We start from the raw sequence: 26797 nt of genomic DNA, 5'->3' as shown, positions 1-26797 counted from the left end.
AGACAGAAATTATTGAAAATAATAAAAACAATAGTAATGTTTTAACAACCATTAGACATCTAGTGATTAAATAATGCTTAACGTTAAACAGAGGTAATGTTAAGCAGATTATGGTAACACCGAAACTTTATCACAATACTGATTAATTACTACAGCATATTTTTTACATAGCAACATTATTTGGATAGCATAAGTCACCTTTGTAAAGCTAGTGTTAATTTTATTTTCCTTTAAAACTTTATCACAATCAATACAGATGTTTGTATTTAATGTTTTTGATGCCGACTGTATAAAAAGTTGGTCGACTGTTGCGCCACAAATCACACAATCAATCAATCCGACCTAACCCTAACCTGTTTATAGGTAAGAAAAATCTACATAATTAATTAAGTATTGAAGTAATCATTAGTAAAATACTGCTGTTAATGACGTGGCGCAACTAGTCGGCAAATATATGAAGCTAATTTGTAAGTATTGGATGGTAGTGCAAAGGCGACCTATTCTAAAACTAGTGAGATATATAGTTTGAATAATGACGACTTGTCGCATCACACGGTCAGCAGAACAGGTTTAACGAGAATTAAGGTTATTGCATAACTTAGTTATTCATCATCGGCCTAGCCTTTTCCCAACTACGTTGGGGTCGGCTACCAGTCCAACCGGTTTCATCTAAGTACCAGTGTTTTAAAAGGAGCGACTGCCTATCTGACCTCCTCAACCCAGTTACCTGGGCAACACGACACCCCTTGGTTAGACTGGCTGTCAGACTTTTCAAGCTTCTGACTACCTGTAACGACTGTCAAAGATGAAGGAATAACAGCTGGGACCCACAATTTAACGTGCCTTCCGAAACACGGTGGAACTCGTCATGACAAAGATGGTCACCCATCTACGGACCAACCGCGTCAAGCATAGCTTAACCTGTGATCGAATCACTTATGCGGTTATAGCTTAGCCACGAGCTCCTCCGCGTAACTTAGTTATTAAAAGCACATATTATGGAGAATTGGTTGACTAATAGATTGCTACTAGAAACAAGTTTTTTTTCATTGAAGTTAGGTACGAGTTCTATTGTAAGTTTATTGTAGGTATGCGCGGGAGTCCAACAAAAAACTTTAGGAAAGTATATTTTATAAGATTACTAATATTTTAATTAACCTTATGCCAACATACTGAAGAAAAATCATAGTTTTTTATATCATTAATCATTAATTCTATATCATTAATTCTCGTTACACAACTGACACTGACCAATCCAATTGATTTCATAAGTTTTTATTTAACTGGCAACAATTTCTAGTCATTTTAAACATTGCTTCTACACTTTGTAAATACAAATTAACTGTGTATAATCTGTATGAAACATTTCCTTTTTTCGAAGATAAGAAAATATATGGATAAAGCGCAAGTTTTAAAGTTATTCTGAAATATTCTTTTATTGTCACATATTTACTGAAGGGTGGGCGAAACTGGGTGCTGTCCAATGTAAATGGTGCTGACCTTCAAATAGTGCTACTTAGTAGCCTAATTTGAATAAATGAATTTTGGTTGATTTGACTATTAGTACTATGAGCCAAGTACACAACGCTAAAGCTGACGCAATATCAATGTTGCCACCTTAAATAAAGGCTTACAAATATTTTATCAAGGGCAACCGTATCGCCACTTTAAATGCAGATACATTATCACATAGACAAATAACGCTTGCAAAATAAAACTACAACTATCTATTTGGAAATTTGGAATAATTTCGAATAATTTTCTTGATTTCGAATAAATTTCGTTGATGTGATCATGTGAATCGACTGGTTATCAATGAATATTAAATAAATAATCTAATACTTAGTGTTTTGGTGTTTGCATGTGTTTACGATAGAGGTTGTTTGAGTTTAACTTTATGTTAACCTAACTTGTACTATCATCATCGACAAATAGATATAAAAATGTTTGTTACGATTATTTACGTCTTCCAAGGAGTGTTCTTAACATAATTTACCATTTACTGATTGCTTAAGCAAACAATTATCTATGCTGCATAGGTTTATCAAGAAATAAAGTAAACTCTTGGCAACGCGACCAATAGCATCAGATGTTACCAACACCCGAAATATTCTAGTCCTAAGGACGCTGTTTTTGGTTCATTTTGATAGTTGTATTGTAATTAAAAATGCTGTTTGCAAGATAATAATTTCCTATTTTCGTCCTGGACTATAAAATATTCGTACGCTGGAAACAGAAGAATATTATGGACGTTATTTTATGCGATATCTATTGTTATAATATTGTTCCAAATAAATAAGTCTATTTTGTTCTGGTATTTCGATTACAAGCAGAACCAAACCAATTCAGGGAGAGATCTCGCTAAAGGACAGAATTACAGAAAAAAAAAAACGGGAAAACCATACTGAAGAACGAAGCATAAGCAATCCAACAAACAGAAACCTACAAGGAATGCAAACACCAAAACTGAAGTGGAAACAGTCAACAATCCGCGCCTAATCCCTCGCGGCGCCGATGATAGTAAGAATGTAGAGGAAGATGTTGATGATGTCCAGGTACAGGTTCAAGGCAGCAAAGATATACTCCTCGGGGGAAATGCTGTACTTGTGTTTGCCGCCCATCATGAGCTGTGTGTCATAGACCAGGTATAGAGAGAACACTAAGGCCCCGATCGACGCGTACACTAATGTAACGATTTTGTTCGACGGTATGAATATTGCGACGAGACCTGGAACAAATATTTATTATAATGAACATTTTTAAGTAAGAAATCAGATTTATTCTTGGTCTGGAAAGCTGTTAATATAAGTTCGAGAATCCTTGTAAATTCTTATTTTTGGCATACAAACATAAGTTACGTAGAAACAATGTCATGGTACGTATTACATAGTAACATATCAAAATATTTAAAAAATGAAATATATAATATTTCATTTTTTAAATATTTTAAACAAGACATTAACATAAATTAGGGCTGATTTTTCAATCATCAGTTAACTTCTATCTGAGGAATAATATTGTCGTTTGACATAGTTCCTATACCAATGCAAAGCTGTCAAAACGACAAACATATTCGCCAGATAAAAGTTATCTGACGATTGCAAAATCGGCCCTTAAGGGAACAATAACTAACGCGCCATCCAAAAAGGTTGTTTTAAATGATTAATGCTGCCATGGAGGGTGTATGTAAGCACTGCTGACTGTGCTGAGTTAGTTTTATCGCTCCTGAGAAAGGGGAATATAAAGACAAATGCATGTTACGACGTTCCACATAGTTTTACTTCTTCAGCGGAGGTCCTCAGACTTATTGTGTAAAGATATTTAGATATCGTGATTTTAGTATTTTTCTTTTGTATGGCTGATTAGTACCTTGTTTCCGACTTAGTTTTGGCACAACCAGTTTAGGATATACGAAAATTTAAAATCGAGACGTAGAGTAACTGCGATTTCTTAATTCACCACATAATGTATTGAGACATATATTTGTTTGTTTATAAGTTGTCTTGTACTTATTGTACAAGCTTTGCTCAGCTTGAGAGTTTGAAAGTTGTCGGATATTAATATTAACTTACCGAACACAAGTAAGACGACTGTGGCGCAGAGAAGGAAGCCGCCCATTACTGTGAAGTCCCACTTCGTTTGGAAGGCAAACAGAGTCAGCGCGAGACAAACTGCCGCCGTTATACCGACCGCCATCATGACCTGAAGATAATACATGGTGATTAGTTAAAAGTATTGATGCAAAGAGATTGAACGGATAGCCGACTGGTCGAGGTCACCACGCCAAACCCACAGTGCATGACGTGCCGCGGGTTTGATCCCCGCGTAGGACAAGCGTTTGTGTGATCCACGACAGCTTGTTCTGAGTCTGGGTGTCTTTGTGCATGTGATTTGAATGTTCCTTAAACCCCCCGCGACACGAGGATTAAATTACTTAGGGCGGGTGTCATTTTTTTTTCAAAGTAAGGTACCAAAGCTGCCTATTAAGTTTTTCGTAAGTTATTTTTAAGTTCAATACGTTTAGTGTGTAATGCATATTTAGAAGTTTGTAAGGAGAAGGAGGGGACGCCCAGGTACTACTAGGCCTTCCCAGTCCATGTCCGTTCGTACCCTCAGATCCCACTGGATGTTACAAAGATTGTTAAAAATTAAGGGTAATAGACTCACCGCATCGACAGCATACACGCTAGAAGTGACTCCGAGTAGGAAACTCTCAGCGACAGTGAATATCCCGAGGAATATGAAGTTCATGGGCGCCTGCCGCCGCACGTTACCGCAACAAGCCATCACGATCAGACAAATGAAGACCACCGCGAACGCCACCCAGCTGACAACACACAAATATTTTTACGCACAAGCTTTTTCTCGCGATTTGTTGCAAATATTCATTATAGTCGTCAAAACCGGTCGTGGAGGTCTTGCGGTTCTATACGTGGATTTGTATACACGAGGTGCAGGTTCGACTTGACTTTGACTTCACGTGACTTTTATAGAGTAGTTAGTTTACCATGTTCTAAATACGCGGCGGAACATAAATCAAAATCAAAAACATCAACCGGAAACAAAAAAGCAACCTCGACATGAAACATGGAATACAGGTCTTCAAAGACATTTTTATTTTAGTCACATTCGTACATACAAACTAAACTTATTCTACTCTGACGGAAGATTAATGAAAAAACCACTTACAATAGCCAGCTATTCCGTTGCGCCCAGTTTTTGGTCGGGGCGTGGAACAGGAACAGCGCAATGAAGGACATCGTCACCAGCAGCTGACACATCAGGATGGAGTACACCTGGTAACACACATACACACCAGTTAGTACTTCATGGAGACCAGGGCCGTCATCTGACGTCATCACGTCAGTAGGGTATTGGAGGAAAAAAAACTGTTTTGTCCGTTAGAAAACGGTGCAGGGTGCGAAACTGGGTGCTGTCCAATCTAATCTGACCTTCAAAGAGTGTTACTTAGTAGCCTAATTTGAATAAATGACTTTTGATTTTGATTTTCGACAGTGTGTTTAGCCGGGAGAAGATCAGCGCAAACCGCCGCCTTTCTAAGGGCGGAGTATGTAGCTGTACGATTCCCACTGGGACCCCAAAAAACTAGCGCTGTTCTACTCAGAGTAAAATGGGAGTAGGCATGCTTTTCTTGTACCTTTTATCTCCATTCATCAAGGACGAGCCACAAAATGAACTTTGGAAGTACGCCTTCAATTCTAAAAGTGGTTTAAAAGAAAATAATGCTCACCTTACGGATGAAGGATCTTCGTATGGACTGTTCGCTGAAATCGAACCCTTTGACCTCGCCATCTTCCCCGACGGCACCTGGCGGAGGTGCGTACCCAGCTGGCTGCGGAAAAACAAACAAACATAATGTTTATCAATTAAAGAAAAACGGCAAAAAAACGAAAAGAAATTGGCTTTATCTTATACAAGAAGTCACAAGCAGTTATTGCTGTAAAGTGATCCTGTTATAAAAGTATACCATTATACTAGTATCTTGTAGACTATGGTATTATGGTATGATCCATTGACAAATATCATTAAAATTCGTTTAGTAGTTCTTCGTGGAAGAGTAACAAACAGCCTCACAATTTTTAATTCAATTAATGACCGCGCGGGCAGGCCACTGGTGGTTACATTTTTGTCACATTACGTGTTCCCTTGCGTCGGGATAGAGCACCCAGAAATCCATACATAGATCCGCCGGCAATCACGACATTGTACAGATTTAATGCCGGATGTTGGGAGTTTGGGTTGACTCGCCTTAGTGTACTGTAGAATGAGGAGACCCTATAAATAACGACGGTTAACCAATGTGTAATAGTATACCTATTGTTGATGATACTTCTGGTGTAATGTTCGGCTTCTTTCATTCTCTACACACGAGAATGCGAGAATCATACTGATATTGACACAAGTTACGTTCAAGCTAAACCTGAACGATGAATTCTTATGAAATTTGGTAGGAAGTTAGCTGACATCAGTTATTAATGATAGGCTTTAGAATATTAAGAGAATAAGGATACCGTTTTTGCAGATACGCAAGCTACACCGCGGAAAAAGCTAAAACAATATTGATTTCGAGCATAAGTATAAATAAAATCTCTTTTTGTAACACACCGCTGTTTCTTTGCATACAAGTAAATAATTGATCGATGCTCCAATAATAACGTAGAAAGGAATCAATAAACGCGGCACATTCAAGGACAAAACGTTGGTAATCATATTTCGATTAGCGTTGAGGTGTTGTCGCATTGGCAATAGCTATTTCCAGGTCTCGCAAATTTAAAGTCTTATATTCTAAAAGAGGACAAATAATCGTGTTGCCAAGTGAAAATATGTTGTGCGCAAAATTATTCTGGACATCAGGGGCCATTTCGTCCTTTATTTCCCTTACTGGCAATTTGAGACTGCCTATGACGGGATATTCAAAGAAACGGCGACCCCTGAGTTTGTTTCCACGTCTCTTCTAAAGGTGGTCAGATAGAAAATGTCAACTCAAGTGTTCTCAAAAACATGCATGTAAAAATTATGCTGTATCCTATTTACAAAATAAATTATTTCTATTTATGTATTATGAGTACGCGGGCAACAGCTCGTAGAATAATAATATTCGTAACAATACACGTGCCAATTTACAACCAACCTGCTAATGAGATCCCGCGATTTAAATGCATAAAGAGTTATAAAAATTGTGGCGATCCATTTTCAATTCATTTAATATTTTGCAATAAATGTATCAAATTAATGAAACTAGAAATCAAACCTTATTAGTTGTAGTGTTTCCTATTGTTAGTTGCTTAGCTTGAAAAATGGGCGAGATTTCTTATTCAGTTTAATCATTATATTTAATTACAACATTTCCTACAGGGAACAGGCCTCTTCTCACAAACTCATAATTATGTTGCACATAGCATACCTATTATCGAGTTTTCAGTATGCCATACTTTTACTGGCCCGCTTTGAAGGATGTATTGGGTGCAGAAAAAAAAACAATCCGTATGCGACAGAAGCGTTTTAAAGCATCAACATCATATTAATTATTTGCTTTGCGAAGTATTAATTACTAATTTTGAAAATTCATAGTAAAGAAAGCGAGAGGAAATTCCGTTTATTACTAAATAAAAGCTCTCTTAATAATGTATGTACAAGAGAAGCTGTGATTCTTCGGATCAGGGCCCCAGTTCTGTTATTCACAATGGCCGATGAATGAATGGCAATTGGATTAAATTTGAAAGTATTCCTATTCTCTAAATAGGTCTTGTTAAAAGTGGACAGATACCTATTCAATATTTTTGTAAGTATTAAGTAAGAATTAGGTAAGAATGATTAGCGTTTCATAGAGACGACAAGACGCCGTGTAGTCTGGCGGTAGAGATCGATTTGTTTGCGCAATGAGAGGAGATGCGACCTTCGTTGAGGTTAGCTAGGAGCTAATATGTATCACAATTGAGAAGATGTTTCGTTGTTGTATATTAGCTATGCTAGATGTCTGGACGTATATGACTGACGAGGGCTTTAGAACATATATTGACTCAAGTTCACAATCGGCTACGAAGCTCAATTTTAAGTTACCATTTAGCCTCATAGGTACTGTTAGACACATATTCGGCTAAGACGTTTTGGTAAACTACTAATAAACTTCTTGTAAGCTAGTCAGAAGTTGTTATTCAGCTTCCAACAACTCGGTACTGTACAATTTTCCTAGCTAGATCATAGGTAGGAAACACTTGTAGGAAACTCACCTAACTATGTAAGTTAGAAAGAATTACATTAACATCTGAGTGACTTATATGATGACGAATGAGAGTTAAAAAATCTTCAAACCAAAAAATATTCTCTTCCACGCATCTTTAAACATTATACCGGTTAAACCCGGTGTTTCAAAGCAACGACATGACCAGTTTTATTTCCTCAATAGAATTAAGTCACTGTAATGTGGGCCGGTCAAGGTTTTCTTGAAGTTACATTATTTATCGCGGCACGCCTTTTACTGACGATGATGATGTTTTTCTTACTCAATGCGTACATGTGTTGATTATACATAAAAGTATGGGTAATTAGCAGCATTCTGCGCTGCCGGTGGTCCTATGGTAAGTGCTGATAAGTGAAGTAGTATTGCATTTATCGAAATCTCTTAATTTATGATAAGACCAATATCCTGACTGATTTTCGGTCACGGCAGCCAAGCCAGGTCGGGGCATATAATAGTGCAAAAGCTTGTGAGCCAACACAAGTGTCTCTCTAATTCAATAATAGCATAGCTCTATGGGACGGCAATCTAACACGACCGGAGAAAGTGAGTCACATATTTCTATAGGGCACACAACATTTGAAAAGATCATGCGTGGCTTGGGATCGAACTCGAGACCTTTGATCTGGCAGTCCTGCTTACCACTAGGTTGCCGATGACAAGAATAATAAAGCTGTAGAAGTACATTTGCATTTAAGGACCAGAAAGACTGAAATAAGACACATCACTACACGAAAGCACAAAGAGGGCGACCAACAGAGGAGAAAGGGAAAGAAGAGAAAGAAGAAGAAAGAAGTGTTGTAAAGCTGCCATCAACACTTGAAGCGATGCCCACGACCACTCTATAAGAGTCTGCAAGACAAGATGATTCACGAGAATTAACATGCAACATTTCGAATCATTCTGTGTTTGATGAGGTCTTTCTCAGGCTAAGTAACCTGATATTTGTATGACTTAACGTGTAGCATGTCCGCATAAAGGATCACCATGTTTTTTGCCTCAGGTGACATTAATTAAGACCCATTTTGGAGAACGAATGACTCACGTTTCCGCCTAAAACGATTGGAGGTGAATATTTGTTTTAGCCTAAAAAGCATCCTACTTCACCTGTTATAAGCAAGTGAAAATTGAAAATGTAATTTGTTCCAAAATGCACATTGACAGTAAGGTGCACGCAATTTATAACCTAAAAAAACGACTGTTGTGATTCACGATTCAATTAGAAAATTACGAGAAACATCAACAACATATAGGCAGGGATCGAATAGATACGCTAATTAAAAGGAAGGACAGTAGATTCATGCATGTAGTAATAAAAGAGGATATTTAACATCGTCTTCATCAAAAAAGCACCTATTTAAAATCCAATCTGGCCTACTTACAAATTATCAACAGATAAAATTTGATTCCACGATTCGACACTCTCAGCACAATATTATACTCAAACTTCTCACAAATACACTGCCACACACTAAACACAAAATTGAAAGTAAAATCAGTTCAGAAAATTTAGAATATTCAATATTTACCTGATTCATATTTCAGGAGCGTACCAACACACTTCGTGGAGTAATACACAATACCAATACTTATCACTGCATATCAGTTGCGATAAAGTTTACCAAAATACAACGTTAGGCAACACTGACAAAGATAGTCCGCAAACGGGTAATGAACGGAAAAGGCAAATTTAATTTAATGTATCATTACTACTCATTTGTTCTGAGTAGGTAATTGACTAATGATCAATAAAATCTAGAATTAAACGCTATTTCGTTCTGCATTTTTTATTTGTTAGTCATTTTTTACTGATATGGTAAACGCCACTTCGTTTGCGACCGCGGTCGGTGTAACATGGTCTAATCGACTGAAGGTATAACATGTTAATGTTAATTGCTGTGACGTAATCCATGCTATAAACAAATACATAACAGTTTAAAGTATTGTCTTAACACAAGGTTTTAATTAAAAATAGCTTGTAAATTTAAAAGAATAAGTGAATCTCAATGTGGCTAAAAACATGAATTCTGGGGCCATGGGGCGGTTTTTATTTGCTTTTATTAAAACTAGAATCTGCGATACAATAATTTCAGCAAACTTCACCTAAAGTTATACTAAAAAATTTACATATTTGTGGAAACAAACGCTGCAGCAAATAGCGTAGAATAGCGTCTCTAATAACAGTTTTACTTTAAAACCCAGTGCCTCCAATATTCTCAAAAAATGCAGTGTGTATCTGCCCACGCTTATACGTTATGTATGAGATTTCATTATAATCTCGCGCCCCTGATAAGACGTTGGTTTATCTCTGCTATCATGTAGTAAAGGTTAATATTTATACACGATTTAGAAACTGGACGTGTTATGGTAATGTTATTATAATGGCTTAAAGCTTCGATACATATCAGATGTGGATTTAATGAGTTGTAACCAGTTGTATGGGAAAATAAATTTATTAAAAAGAATTCAAGAATGCAAGACCGACACTAAGTCTAAGCAGGATATTTGTTGCGTGCCATGATCGTATTGGACAAACATATGTAATTCTAAGTACTTAATCTATATTTGTATGATATGTAGATGAGAAATTTAATTCTCATGATGAAATACATACCACTAGAAACGAGGACAGCATTGATTATAGACAAACTGACTTGGCAATACTAACGGATAGCCGAGAGCAAGTCCTGTGGCGTCGCGGATTCGATCTTCGCACAGGACAAGCATTTGTGTGATCCACGAAAGCTTGTTCTGAGTTTAGGTGTCTTTTTGCATGTGCACTTGAATATTTATGAAGACCCCGCGACCCAATGATTAAATTCCTTACTACGGGAATCGCTAAATCCTATTCCCCTCTATAATATTTTAAACGCAAAAGTTTGTATGTGTGGATGTTTGTTCCTCTTTCACGCAAAAACTACTGAAAGAATTAACACGAAACTTGGTGCTCTGGTCGTTTAGAACCTGGATTAAGACGTAGCTTAGTCTTTATCCAGATTGTATGTTCCTGTGGGACGATTTTCATTTTTTCTGGCATGCGGCCACGCGGTCAACAGCTAGAAATTGGCCATCTTTGGTTAGAAATGGTTATTTTGTGACAGCTAGAAGTATCACGAGGACAATACCGTGAAATATTGCTAATACGCTACAACACATGATAAGATAGAAACAAGATAACAGCTAATACTATTGCGAGACATTCGATGAATAGTTGCCGAGCACATTTACTCACCATGTCCGTTTATACAATATGTTTCGAAGAAACTGGGCACATTTTTAATAGCACGGTAAGTTTTGATTCTCAATCTTTCCTTTTAATGGGGTATCGAGACAATGTCATTCTATTTGTAGTCTGTACGTCCGTAAGTATTATTGCCTATTCTTCTCAGACAGATCACGTAATAAGATCGTTTGTATTAAATGAGATATCTACATTAAAACTGATCTACATTACTCTACGGCTATTGTTTTCGAAAACAACTTATTTCAAAGAAAATTAGAATGTGTTGGTGTACTTTGATCTGGTATACGATGATTTAATAATTTCCCGAAACTTTGATAACCGAATAACTAATACATAAGTCATACCAAAAAATACCTATTCACAGGATTATCGATGTGATATAATGAAACATTTTGCTGATCATTATGAATTGTTAATAAGTCGAAATATTGGAATGTTTGTATTTTTAGTCGCAGAAAACTTCCGAGGAATAGAATGGCATAGAAATGTAATAAGTTGGATAAACATTTAACAGGCAATTTACACAGACTTTCCTCACAAGTATTAGGACATTGCCAGGAAACCGGCATAACTAAGATTTTTTAAAGAGTATGTAGTCAGAAGACCAAGGGCAGCTTAAACTCTTCATCAACCATATGATAAGAAGAAGAGAAGCAATCACAAGACAAAAAAATATCAAAGAGACCAGAAATATTTCATGGAAAATGGGTGAAAGGAACGGCGTATACGAGACTAAGACAAAGGAAATCAATAAGTATTACTCACGAATCTAAAGCCAAGCGCCCCCAAATTCATGCCAAGAATGTATCACTACAAAAATATTGACTAGTTTGTCCATATGCGCGATTTCTAACACGTGTCATTATTGAGCCATGGCAAACTAGATTTGACCATTGATCGGACGAAAATATCTCTAAATGTTGAGTTATTAAATATGAAAACCTTCCCGTAATAAACTACGGTAACTTTACAAACCTAGTGACCAAAACAGTCCATTTAGATTTCATTTCAATATACGGAAATTCTAAACAAACTTGTCGCCAACAAACTGTTTTACAGTTTGGCGATTTTTTTCCCTTTCGATAATTGTATGCCTTTGTTTTGAATAAATAAATAATAATAAAAAATATTTTCCTTTAACATAGTAATGTAAGAATAACTGAAAAAATAACTTTGGCAATCTGCAAATACAAGCTATAGATTTATTAAACCAGACCAGCACGTTGTTTACAAGTACAAAGTTATTTGCCATGCAAATTATTACGAGAGAATTTCTGGTGTAAAAAACATAACAAACGAATAAAAAAGTAAAGGGATGAAAAGTAGATGACCTATTCCTAGACCTACCCTATAATATAAGCTATACACAAAATCTCATAAGATTCAGTCAAGCCGTTTCGGATGACTTTAACTAGAAACACCGCGATACGAGAATTTAATATGTTAGATAATAATAATAGACAATGAAGAACAACGCAGCATTGGGTAGACTGGTTTAAATGCTTCACACGAAGAAACAGATCATACCTAACCATTTACTACGCAAGTACCTTAGATCATTAAGCCTACGTAATCCTTGGTCTATCCTCTAATAACCAACATTATTAGCTCTAATATAGAAATAATGTGTTGGAATTTTAAGGATCTTGACATTGAGTCTGCATTGTGTTTCAGTTAATGGTTTCGTTGTTTTGCTATGACGGAAGAGATTAGATTTGTCAGGGTACCTATAGTACTCGTTTTTGGACAGTGTATTTAACTACACTATAGTAATACAATAATTTACTGTATAAAGTTTGTTAATAATCAATTATCGTTTAATAGTTTTCAACTTTTTGACAGACCGTCATTGATAACGCTTTCATTCCGAAGGTTAAACAGTAATTTATTATGACCGTTGACAAGCGATCGACTCAAATAAACAAATAGACGACATTACTAATTACTTAACTCGATAAAATGTTCTTCAATTATCATTATATCTTTCAAATAATATGATAATGTTGACTCACCTCACCATATCCTGCTCCGTAGCCCGGATATCCTTGTGGGGGTGGTGGGTATCCCTGTTGGGGGTATCCCCCAGGCGGGTATGCGCCCCCCTGCGGGTATCCTCCCTGAGGGTATCCCCCTTGAGGTGGAGGAGGGTATCCTGGCCCCTGTGGGTAACCGCCTTGCGGGTAACCGCCTTGATTTTGATCTGTGGATATTTTAAGACTAAAATAAGTATGATGACACATATATGGGTAGAATACAGTAGATCATACGACATAGTGCTTCCTAGTAACTTTTGAAGTGTAAGACTGAGTTCGTGGTGGAAGCGAGACGGTGCTATCTGCAATGCAGTTTCTGTCTCGTTTCAACTACAATAAGTCCTGCCTCAAGTGCATAGTGTATAGTGTACAAGCATTATGCCACTCGCTGACTTCCAACAGTGACCTTATTATTATAAGCAGTAAGGTTTATTTTCATCGAACTATTCAGAACTTAGATGTGATTGTGAATGCAATATACTGTATACGCCATACAGTGACGGAAACATATTATACATCATGCAAATAGATTTTTGTACACTTCGAGGTTTTTCTCATACACCATAAGAAACTCTTAACCTAATTAATATTTCGTCATGTAACCCGTATGTAACATGTAGTGAAGTACCCTTGGTGTTCAAATATTGTATGTTGTCATTCAAATAAGTCATAGAAGCAACATTAAGTTGATGAAGTAACAAACTTGAGTCAACCTTGAGATTCTTGTTTAGGTGTAGGTAAAAAACAGACAAAAATAAATATTAATTAGATTGATATCTTTGTCTTAATAAAAAGCTATTTTTATTTTTTAAGTAAGTAAAAACTGTGATGAATACATTAGAATAATCAATGATCTGTTAGTTATGAACAGATGAAAATTAGTCAGTGGTGCCTAAAGAGTGGGATTCTAGTTAGAAAAAGTCAATGAGACAAAATTATTCTCTATAGCTATATAGTATCTAGTTTTCTATAATATTCAATAACTAAGGTTTATAGATTAGCAAATCATCTAGTTATGCGTAAGAATTTCTTAACATATTAATTAACAATGATAAACAACACCTGGCCATTTAGATTCGACGTACCTAATAGTAGTAGTACCTAATATATTTATGAAAAAATAACATTTATACACTTAGCATTATCCTCTGTCTATACCAATAACTACTGTAAACATATTACAATCACTGACAAACAAACCACACAGCACAAAACAATGGACTAGCACGTTTTTTTAACAATTAAACATACCTGTATTCTTAAACATAGCGCCCAAATTAAAATAACGAACGATAGTTTTAACAGTCCTATGGCTACGTTTATTCAAAGGTTAATTCACATAAACTGGCCATATCCTGTCGTAGACTGATGCCAGCAGAAATAAAAACGCAACCGACACCAGCTTATCAAGAAACTCTATATGTTTATTTAATTGCAAATTTCATAACTGGCAACATCGTGTGATACTGTCGCAATGATGTCATACTACAAGGCAAGGCGGGAGCGAAGGGATAGTACTTTTATTCATCTAAACTTCATAAAATATTTTCTAGTACCTATAAAAATTTACTGCAACAGATGACCCCTACATTCCGAAATTGAATATAGGGGACGAATTGAGGATATCCGGACAACTAGTGCGTTTTTAATTATATCCATGAAAAATTGGCCTCTTCTATGGATCGAATCGTATAAAAAAACAAGTATGAAGGCATTGACTGTTTCTTTTTTTCAACTGCTGGTTACTAGCCTATTCCAAATTCCAATAAACGGAAGGTTTGATTTATACAGGGTGTCCAAAAACTCAACGATAATCTGAGACCGGATGAAAGGCCAAGTGATAACAGATCAGGGAAAAAAAATCTGTTTCTAATTTTTGAAAAAAAAAAAAAAAAAATTTTTTTTCATTGCATTAATTTATAGTTTCGAATAATAGAATCGTTAATGAAGATCCCGGAATTAAAATACTCACAGCGAAATTGTCACATTGGTGATCACAGGACTTAAAAATGCGACGAGGGATGTCGAATTTCAACTTTTTAAATGTCTCTTATCGCTGAACTGAGTGATATGGTTTTTTTTTATATTTTTCCCTGATCTGTTATCACTTGGCCTTTCATCCGGTTTCAGATTATCGTTGAGTTTTAGGACACCCTGTATATGACTGGTAAAATTGTTTATAGGTTGAATGTCTACCGTTTTGGGGTTACCCTATGTTGTACTTAACTAACGGATGACGAACTATTTAAAAAAGTAGGCATAGTAACTTATGAGGGATAGATACTCGATGGACGTCAATGTTGTTTATCCTTAATCGTTTGTTAAAGGCGTCCGAAATGTGAAAATGAGGGATAAGCGAAACGGGTAAGTAATTGATATAAGCTACCTAATTAATATTACCTTTTTTTTCTCTTTTAATTCACGGGTTAACTTCATGGGAAGAGACCCGGTCCTTTTTAAAGGCGTACACGGGGACACAGATCCAACGCGCAGAGGCCTTGTAGAGAACTTTAATCTAAAATGTGATGGGGCATCTACTAGGGATCATTCACCTCCGCTCTATGGGAGAACAGACATGTAGAATACAAAGTAGATGCAAAAATATTGCAAGTATGTATGTAAAAATAATTAGGCTATTATAAAATGAGGCATGTTGTGTGGACCAGTTCCTTAGATAATTCGGAGAACTATGGCACCTGCCTTTTTATACATTAATATTACCTTATTATTAATGTTGTAATTAATAATTAGAAGTGACGCACTCAACATTATATTAATAAGCAGGCTAAGGTTTAATTTATCAAAACAATGAGTAACAACTTCTAGGAATAGATTTTAAAGAACTTATCATCATTTTTAAGAAGCCGTTAGTCTAATGATATCTCCAACACTTAAGGCGTTAAGTAGCGCTCGATGGCATTTAAAAGCACCTTTGAATTAATATATTGCATTATTATATCCAGGATAAGGGAAATACATTACAAATATGTCACAAGATCAATACATGAACAGACACAAGACACGTAAGCTCATAATAATATTACTATCTTAATCAGTGCGTAAATTAAGGTCTGCTTGAACCGTTCATAAGCCTTTCACTCAAGCACTCAAGTAACTAAGACTTTAGATATAATATCAGTTATCCAAATGAAGCAATCAAGACTGGATACAAAAATAAAACAAATTCAATATTGCATCAGGTAACGTGTCGGTTAACTAAAGGGCCCAGATAGTGGTAGAAAGCGCGTTAGAATGGAAAATCGAATAGAAAAGTTAGAATGTATGGCCACGACATGCGACATAGGCCAGGGAAACCGCTTTCATTAGATGGGCCGTGTGTTAATCTGCCTCTAGAGAAGAATATAAAAAAAACGACATTCCATTTGGACACGTGGACACGTGGCGTCGGACATGTAGCGCTCGGAGTAACGAAACTCGTCTACATCCCTAATATAGAGATTTTGATATCCAACGACGTTAAAATAGTTAGTGTTGTCACCATCATTTTTTATTACAACCCGCACCGTCCACGCAATCACTTAAGAGTTTACAACGTACAACCGGTTTCTTGATAAAGACCACCTTTTTAAGTAATCGATTACGACACTAAAGATAAAAGTCTTCCGATTACCAGTATATAGCTGGTATACTCGATATATATGAATCTTGAACGTGAGTAACAACCCTACAGGTGACTAATTCTTCGAAGCAGCCCTATTGTAAGCATACGTCATATTATATGAATGTTCCAAGAATTGTGCAGACGTAGAGTACTTATTCCTGCAACTAAAAATATGTCGCAATAGAATGACGATTTCTTAGAGCAGGTTGGATTCGTGTTGAAAAAAAGGACAAAAAATCGCCGAAATAACATCAGCTACATGTCAATGTTACATTTTATTACTACGCAAAAAAACTTTTTATGCATACGGATTGAAAAAAAATATCTTAGTCGGAAACCGGGAAGCGGGTCAATTTAATTTGCTAGATTTGATTGCACGCAAAGGGACAAGCTTCTAATACGAATCCTTAGGAAAAAAGCAGCACCCATCTACATCTTATTTTGTACTGTTGTTGTGTTCTTAACTGTGTGCCTATTATAAATTATAATAGAAAAAAAAGGTTGTTCAAAATGGCCGCCACAGTATCGTCATTTGACCGGTTGTCAGTTATCAACGATTTCCACCGTCGCGAGTCGGTGAAACGGAGTATGTGTGACGAAGAATACGTCACACATACTTTGTATGTGTGTGTTACCATGAGTCAGAGCTCGTTTTGATACCCAATTGATTAATATTATGAAACATTGTGTATATACATTAGCACTGACACAGGTAAGCCATATTGGGTCTTAAGGTCTTGAACCATTCGATATAATGTACTATGACTATTTTTCATTTTTGAAGTGAGGATCAATCACAATAGCAAATCCGTTTTATTAGGGTTCCTTTTAAATAAATCATATGGGTCATAATTTACAGGACATTCCACTTTTTAAATACACATGTATGTACACTTAGTTCTGAAATATTGTTAAAAATTGTGTCGACAATATAGGTAAGTAATATTGTGTAGGTAGAGGAAGTATTTTCCTTTTTTGTCCGATCTACTGAGGCATTGCTATTTCTCAAAGCTTTTAACTGTGATCAAAATTTCTATAATATACGATACGTGGTTATTGATATTAACTACTTCGAAAAGAACAGTTTTCAAGTAAAGTTGTTCGCTGATGGTCAATGGAGTTCATGACTGATGACGTCACAGCGAGTCGCTGGACGGACGCCTTTCTTAATCCCTTCCCTACTAATATTATAAATGCGAAAGTAACTCTGTCTGTCTGTTACGCTTTGACGTCTAAACCACTGATATGATTTTAATGAAATTTGGTACAGGGATAGAGTTGACCTTGAGAAAGAACATAGGATAGTTTTAATCCAGGACTTTTGAAGAGTTTTCTTGGAAACGCGATATAACCGACCTCTACGCGAGCGAAGCCGCAGGCGAAAAGCTACTAAAATAGCTATATCTTCGTCATTTTCGGTTCGATTCTAATAATTTCTTCACAGTTATAACTATACTTTTTTTTAGCTTTAAGTCTGCATACTCTGATCCGCATTTTGTAGAACAACTGAGTACCGTTGTATTTGAACAAAACGGGAATGAGGAAAATAAACAATATGACTCCCGTTGGGGAATCCCATGCCACACACGCGTATATCACCTACGCACACTAGCATAGCTTCATAAACAAACAGCTAAATTATATCTGTGTGGGTGCATGTCTGAGCGTAATACAGTATACTTATAAATTCCACATTATTATGCTTGTGTGCGTGTCTTTGAATTCTTAATCTTATTAATTACAATAGACTTACTTACACAAATATAATAAGCTATTTACGGAGAGTGTTGCATGTGTGTGTGAGACCTTTTTCTAGATCTAAGACTAGCTTTAACATTCACACAGGAGTGTGTGAATGCTAAGTATGTATGCGTGCCTATGTGGGCGTGTAATTTTTCATTGTTTTAATAAGATTAACTCGGAAACAGGGTATTGGAACTACCGGTCGTTTAAGGCCGTTTCAGTAACAAATAGAAATAACGTTTCAACTTGTTGTTTTGATAATACTTACGTTGGATCGTAATTCTTTTATTACTTTTATTATGGAAGCAAAGTTAGCTACTATACTGTTAGTATCAACTATTTAGGAAGCAGCCCCTATAGCCAAGTTACACTTCTAATCATCAATAATCATCTAATCGTTTTATAATAATAATTAACATCTACACTATGCATCATATAGAAATGACATTTCTTTTCGATAGGTCACGTGACTGACGTGTCAACTTCATATATTCGAGCGTTTTCTATTGACGTTCACGGTAGAACTTAAAACTTAACTTCGCTAAAGAGACTGCTCAAACATTAGACGTGTAAAGTTACCGGCACGGATCTTGAGCGCTGACCTTCACCTGCGCAGAAGTGTTTTATTTTGGGTCCCTTCTGCGGTATGAAGTGAGGCGCGGGGCGGATAAAGTGCAGCGATTGACCCGCAGCGCATCGAGTCACAGCCGTCACTCGTGATTGGTTGAAATTCGTTCTTTGCTGCTGTTGCATGCATCACAAGACGACGAATACGCACAATTGATTGGCGTTTTATTTTAAGATGCGCAAAGCGATCCCACTATTCCGCCGAGCGCTCAAGATCCGTGCCGGTAACTATACCAGGGTACAAATTACTCGAGACGTCAAAACCATGTGAGAGATCAGACGTTAAAAAAAACTAGAGTCACTTTCAAGCGAATCTGTCACTTTCTATATTATAAGCAACTTTCACTGACAACTGACGATTCAACGTGTAATTTACGGACGTATTTTTATGTCCGACCCTCGTTATATACGGTCACTGTAATATCGGTGCATTTCCACCACGATATGATAGAGGAGGTCAAATGGAACCAATTTGACCCCTAAATGTAAGGAGTAAAGTTATAGGTTTCAAAAGTATTAAACATTTTGTATTTTTTTTAAACCATCGAGACAAAATATCTAGTATCACATGTTTTTTATAAAAATAATTGTTTTGTCTTTCAACTTACATGCTACCTCTGGCCTGAGGCCTCTTCTCATATAGGGAAGGTTTGAACATTGATTACCACGCTAGCTAACTGTGATTTGGCTTTTTCATATAACATTATCTGGAATCTTGGTTTCCTCACAACTGTGCCCTATACACCTGTTCGATGATGCATTAGAGCAAGAACTGGGGCCCTGAGCGCAGGTTGCCCGACTTATTAGCGAGACTTTACAACCTCCAACAAAAGCAAAGATAGAAACTAACTACTTTAGCAACGTCACTATAACAACACCTGCAAGACAATTTAATGCTAGTTTTTTTTAGCTTTTAAATTACAATAAAATTCGAGTGCGACTCCGGCTACGTCAGCTTATGATTCTGGACATTGGTTCGGCCGAAAACTGTCGGGCAATCTCGATAAATACGCGTAAGTACTCCGCTGTATTATTTATATTGAAAAACCTTTGAAAAAGTCAATGACACGTTTTGCCTTCATACGGCTGAAGGCAAAAAAAAAACGTTAAAATGACTTAAAATTTACACAACACTTTACTACATGCATGACAAAGACCAAAGCTAAACAATAGGTGCGTTATTAGACAGATAGATTTCTGTGAAGATTCAAGGCTTACGGTACCTATTTACAAAACAATACATAGACAGACAGACAGATAAGCAAGCTGGTAGGTAATGTAAACATAGTATTATGCAACTACCTTACCAAGGATAGCATCGTAAGTGGAAATTCGTGACATGAAATACGGAAAAATACGAGAATCAGTATTAATTAATTTCGATTATTGCTTGTGCTTATTAATATTTTTATCTGGATATTTTCCTCTCGACTGCACTAGTGTCGATAATCAGGATTTCTGCTAGTGTGGAAGCGAGAGGGAATGAAGATGGGCGTAGCGGCATATCGCTTTTAGAGCTTGTTACAGACTCGGGTTACAGGTATAAAATTACCAAGAGGAAAATTTCCAAATAAACATAATAATTTATATAATTGCATTTACTATTCATGTCTACAGATATTTATCATCACTGTTGGACGAACGAGGAAAGAGTGGCTAAAACTCAGTAACTTAATCAACGGTTATTTCCGTCAGAGATTCCCGGTTCCCCCGGTTAATATCGGAGACGTTTATTTTTCTTTTATCAGTGCATTATAGGCAGTTGAAATCTGGTGTGACGTCACTTACCAGTACTCTTTTTACCGACAAGTGACGTTATATGACCACTTACATACGCTTCATTCACCATCATTTATGGGTATTATCTTTTTAATATTCTTTATTTAACTTTTGCTTTAATTTATTTAACTTATTTTTTACTTTTTTTTTAACTTTTTTACTTTAATTTATTTAACTTAAAGTTTAAGTCCTGTCTACTGAAATTAGCAATAACGATTTCGATCCGTTTAAATTAAAAGAATGTCTAATAATAAAGCAGGGCTCAAAATGGGTGCACTGTCGCCCTATCTAGATAGATAGGGCTAGAATATGACGACAGGTTTTTCCAGAAGATACTGTTTACATATTTGTCTGGGACGATAAATTGTTGTTTTATTAGTCATTCACGCTGTGTCTGATAAACACATCCTATATCTCTTATCATATCAGAAGTAAAATATTGAAAAGTATTCATTCAAATGCGAATGACTAAGTTTTGTAAATAGAAACATCTGGATTCTAGAATTTACATCACAGATTATTATTGTAATTCAGAATGGACTCTATGGGGTTAGGAATAAAAGTGATAATTGTTAAATACTGGATTGTTAGAAATATATTTTTCTTCCTAGGTAGCATAGTACAAAATTTAGCTTGGTAACCGATACTGTATTACTAGTAGGGTACTATTCTTTGAGTAGCTACGCTATACTGGGTTACCGCCAAATTTTTAAGGGTGACTTGCAATTGTGGAAGCAAGACGTCACAATACCGGGCAATACAGGGTAGAGCGACATCTCTCTTTCAAAACCAAAATTTACTTTAAGACGTGGTTTTAGGCTTTCTGAAGTGACAGCTATAGAAGTGGAAGTGTTAGAACTAATGATCGTCGTCTGTGTGTGAAGATATGACGTCACAGAGTGTCAGATGTTTTCAGTGCAGTTCGAGGTGCATTGATATGATATAGACAACACCAGGACAAAAGGTTATTTAAGTCAAATGATCTTTTTAGTTAAATGAGTTTTATCTGTTACGCGGGATAACTTCATTGGAAGTTCCCTGGGTTTTAAAGGCGTACACGTGGATACAGCCCAACATGCATAAGCCTTGTTGAGAAATTTTATTTAAATTAAAAAAAAAACTAGTTGGGGCATCATCACTCCTGCGCTTTAAAAGAACAGGCATGGCCAGCCTATACAGCTAAAAACTATTGAAAATGAGTGTAGATAACTTTTGTTATTATATGAGTTTTTTTATTATAAATAATAAAAAATCCAAGTATAAATAAAATTTATACTGAATTGTTTTCAATTGAAATCAATTACGATTTTAGCGTTCAATACAAATAAAACTGTCGTGAATGTTACATATTACTTTAGCGATATGATTGCCATTTATGTATATGTATTAAAACTAAATATATGTTAAGACAGTTGGTTAAAAATGTTGAAAGATAAGACAGAATCTCCATTATGAATTAATATGTATGTAGATCGTTATCAGTACGGTCAGGAACGAAATTCAATGAATGGGCTCAGACAGACTGACAAAATGTTTTAAAATATCTATAATACTGTTGTTCAGCACAATTTCAGGTTCAAAAGCTGTGTTTAGGCTACTTGTTTTCCAGTCTTAGCAACTAACTAATTGATCAGTCAAGGTAGGGTGGGCGATACGTAAAATTGATCTTCAATAAGTGCTTCTTTGTAGCCCAGTTTCCATAAATGATATTTTTGAACGAGTTCCGCTTCTGACTGTACTGTCTAACTGTATAGGTACATTAGGTATATTCAAATATTTGTTTTGTTCAAGGTAAGATTAAATAGACAATGAAATTGATCTATTTACTATAGATAGGAGAAAATAGATACACAGATAGCAAGGCAGTGACAGTGCTTGTGCAATGCAACATAGATTGTCAATTAAATGATAAAAGATCTGTTTGGTTACCGATAATTGTGATTTATTTATACAAATACTATCTTAATTAAGGATTATTATATTTATTGTCATGATAGTTGCTAAATATTAGCATTAGCAACATTTTCTTTAAATTCATTTTTGCAAACATTAAAGGCAATTTTCACTATGAATAATTAATTATGTGCAATTAAACATACAGAATTAAACACATGCCTTATTTCAGCATGTATGACATCATAATAAACAAAAATATAATCCCATTAACAACTCTCTTAGTCAGAATAATTAGTGGAGCAGATCTCGTAACAAACTTTTGAACCAAATAAGCTGATTTCGAAACCAAATCTTTTACCATTTAATTAAGTTAATAATAGTATTAAATATAAACCTCCGGGATAAACACCTGGATTCTGCCACATGGTCACACTGTTAAAAGAAATGTTACAAGTTAGAAAATAAAAAAAAGCAATTATACGTACACATGGTGTTGTAATTTGGTTGGTCTTTCGAATTAAGGTTTTCGGTAGCCGTTTTGATAGTTACTCAGGACTTACACACAGATAAACTGAAACAATAGAAACAACATATTAATTTCGTATTTATACTATACCTTCAGTATCTGAAATAGGTTTTAGGACAGCTCAAAAACTTTTATGAAATTTTTAAGCATCAAAATATTTATCAAAAATACTATACACATAATGACCTTTTAAATCCTGTGTCTACAAAAAAAAATCTCATTTTTCTGACAATGTAATCATGAAGCACATTTCTATTAATGACTGTTTGAAATTCAAACAAAACTTTCCCAGTTTTAAATAAGAAGTTATTTTATTGTTAAGGTGGTCATGGCTAAGCTGCAACTGAACAAGTTGATCAATCACAGGTTATAGTCTTTAATTTCTTCCTTACAACTAGTACAACTGAAATGGCAGCCTCATTCTTTGACTTTGAAAATGTGCTACTAATAAGCTAAATATGCTAATAAATATAGTAACACTTATGATTATGCTATAAATTAAATATGTTTTTTCATCAAAATAGTTTTTGTTGAAGGGTTAATCAGTTGGGTATCATACTTTTTGATAAAGATATTTTATTTTGTAAAAACATGGTAGAAGCATAGGTCTTAGAATTTTTTTTTGACTTTAGTATTCTGTACTTTAATCACATGCTTGATTAAAAAAAAGAATTTATATAAACCTGATACTGAGCCTTTGTAATTATTCGATATTTGAATAATAAGACAATAAAAAAACACATTTTTTTAATTCCGTTTTTTTTCCCATGATTTTTTAACACATCTCAAAACATTGTGACCTTGATATACAAGTAGAGAAGAGACTATTTATATTTTAAGAACTTATCACAAAGATAGATTGTGATTGTGAAAATAACATTGTTCTTTATATTTCTTAAATGATTTGAAAAATAAAGCGTATACACTGTTAAAGTGTTTGGGCAAAATAAACAGTGCCAGTTATAAAAATAAGTAGGGCAACTAAAAATTGGCACATGCATGCTTAAGAATACGCAGTAATAACTTTCGATTTTCATACTAGTTAACAGAGAATGTTTTACGTTGGCTTTTTATTGATTATTTTCAGTCATAGTCAATTATATGAACGACCGAAATTCTGATGCAATACGGTTTCTTTTGTTATTGTTTTTTACTCTTTAACGTGAGTCATATTTGTGATTAACTAGAATAGGTATGATTATATCTAAATGAAAACAAACAGATCACGTCTGGTTCGGAAAATGGAAAACACCTAGAAAGTACTAGACGGCGAATGTCGCAACAAATGATCGATCTGTTTGCATACAACTCAAAATAATATATTATTTAATATTATAAAGTACCTGAGATAAGAAGAAATTGCAGCTGCGTATATACTTTACAAAAACAAACACTTGCTAAAATATCACAATATTTATCCACAAAAAAACTCGGATAGCACAATTTATGTCAAATTTCTTTCACAATTGAATGTAGACTGTTTTCGTTGGACTATTAGTAATGGAAACAAAAATAATTATGACTAATCCAAGTTCAGCGCTATTGGTTTCAGACGTTTCTTTACTGTGTTCCTATTGGTAGAAAATCAAGACGTGGCGACTTCTGGCCAATAGCGTTTTACCAAACGAAAAGTACATTTTCCGTTGTTAATTAAAATAAAATAATTTAAAAAATATTACTATTCCGTTTTTTAAAGAAATGTGTTAGTGTTTTTAAATTTTAGAATTCAAGTTTTATTTAATAAAATATAAACAATAGACACCAATTTACAATAATGGCAATTCTGAAGAGTCTGTTCAACTGACATTGGTTGTCAATGTCAAATTGATGAAACATAACCTAATCGGAGACCTTAAGTTCTAAGGCATTAAATAAAAACAATAAATTCAATCTATATCTGCGAAATACGACTAAATTCAAACATGAGTATAATCCTTAAAAATACTGCTACTCTGTTACGGACGCAAAGTAAATAATTTGATACATTTCTTGTGACTAATGTTTATGTAAGGTGTAGGTTTATGTATTCATCTTTACATTTTTTACGTTTGTTTCAGTAACATATCGGAGTTTGAGCACTACTCAAGTTGTATGTCTGAAAGAATGGCGGGAGGAGCGAGGATTGCCGCGTAATCGCAATGCCGAAGGGCTTCTCACTGACGGTCCCGACTTCACCTACTTAGATGGACGACCAACACCGCTACTAGTAATTTCTTTTTTTTTCACTTCAAGGCAAAGGTTTCTGTTTCACCGCAATGACTTTGTAACATAACACTGTTCAATATTGGTCTGCCTTTTATACAAGCTGACTTTTTACCTGATTTATATCATTTAAGCCTAATTGCTTTTAAATATTTTCCAGTTTTTTGTTATTAATTAGGACATGACAATAACCTGAGAGTCAAAGAAAGAGCAATCAAACTGATAAGTTAAAACTTAAACGAATATGACATAGGACAAACATTTGTAGTTTGTACTGAGCCTTTGTGTTTGTGAATGCCCCCCAAAAGACAAGGATTAAATTCCTATCTAAATAACAAATAATTTAGCACTTACATTCCAAAAATATTTCTTTCATTCATTGGCAATACAAGTTTGTATTCACCAGAGCTTATAATTATGATAAGAAAATGTTATATCTTTACAGAAAAAACAGAAGAAAAGAATGCTGCTGCAAAGAGAAAATGCCTCTAGAATAGTAGAATTAATATCTGAACTAGATTTTGCTAAAGAGAGATACCAAAAAATGGAGGCTGATAAAGAGCAAGAGAGACGAAATATCATTGCAAACAGACTGAAGCCAAAGGGTGCAGCATTGGCAAGAAAAAAGTAGATTATGTAAACTTTGTAATAATTGTAGGTTAGCTGTAAATAAATATGTTATAACATTATTATTTTTTCTTAAGATTGCCACAAAGTTCAGGCTACAGTATATTGCCTGACATTGGTCATCATATTCCCTCTTAACTATATTTTATCACAAACAATTGAGGTTTGAAATGTATTTTTTTTTAAATAAAAAATGATGTCTTACCAGGTTATTAAAACCTTCTTTGATGGTTCTGTAACAAAGAAAATTAACATAGAAATGGACTTAATTTCCAAGTCACAGACTATGAAATTATAATACCATATATATATATATTTTATAATTTTATTAATTAATCAGAAATACGGTCCTATACTTCCTATAATGAACAAATTGCCAGAACTTACGTGACTTATAAAAAGCGAAGTAAACAATTGACAAACTCGTGATATTTGAATGTTAGGTGACGTTGAGCTCGTGTAGATACGTTTTATTGAGACAAAAGAAGAACTGAAATTAAAATGTAAATATAGACGATTACAAAGTCAAGAATCATACGTGGCAGTTATCGGATACGGGAAGATCCCTGACATAGACAATTTTACAGATTTATAAATGTATTCATAATTTTCAGTATCTATTGGTCACAACATACTGAACTCCAATGTAATAGGTTTTTTATTTAAAGAATTATTGTTCTTGCTGATTATGATTCAAAACTGGCAGCGAAAGCTCGGCGTAGGCAATCGTAAAACTAAC

The 26797-nt window shown here is 35.0% G+C and overlaps 2 protein-coding genes across 10 annotated transcripts; one reads left to right on the top strand and one right to left on the bottom strand.

Moving 5' to 3' along the window:
- Positions 1-1215: 1215 nt before the first annotated feature.
- LOC113498048 (protein lifeguard 1) lies at positions 1216-26575 on the bottom strand. 9 transcript variants are annotated; one of them, XM_026877948.1, is made up of 9 exons: positions 26446-26575; positions 23264-23274; positions 23098-23135; positions 13016-13203; positions 5252-5353; positions 4690-4796; positions 4168-4327; positions 3573-3702; positions 1216-2728 (listed from the first exon to the last, which is right to left on the bottom strand). In XM_026877948.1, exons 3-9 carry the CDS (start codon positions 23126-23128, stop codon positions 2496-2498), a joined length of 951 nt encoding a protein of 316 aa, XP_026733749.1. In that variant the 5' UTR covers positions 23129-23135; positions 23264-23274; positions 26446-26575; the 3' UTR covers positions 1216-2495. The 9 variants fall into 9 exon arrangements, with proteins under 9 accessions (XP_026733749.1, XP_026733745.1, XP_026733740.1 ...); XM_026877944.1 differs by lacking the exon at positions 23098-23135 and adding an exon at positions 26264-26291 and having other exon boundaries at positions 23189-23274; positions 26446-26549; XM_026877939.1 differs by lacking the exon at positions 26446-26575 and adding an exon at positions 24573-24714.
- Positions 25028-26120, top strand: LOC113498058 (39S ribosomal protein L52, mitochondrial). The gene is made up of 3 exons (XM_026877959.1): positions 25028-25197; positions 25287-25435; positions 25877-26120. Exons 1-3 carry the CDS (start codon positions 25152-25154, stop codon positions 26060-26062), a joined length of 381 nt encoding a protein of 126 aa, XP_026733760.1. The 5' UTR covers positions 25028-25151; the 3' UTR covers positions 26063-26120.
- Positions 26576-26797: the final 222 nt, after the last annotated feature.

The sequence above is a fragment of the Trichoplusia ni genome, chromosome 10 (assembly GCF_003590095.1).
Source record: "Trichoplusia ni isolate ovarian cell line Hi5 chromosome 10, tn1, whole genome shotgun sequence".
Classification (NCBI taxonomy): Eukaryota; Metazoa; Arthropoda; class Insecta; order Lepidoptera; family Noctuidae; genus Trichoplusia; species Trichoplusia ni.
Note: the sequence above shows the minus strand (reverse complement) of the source record. Positions and strands in the feature narration are given on the sequence as shown.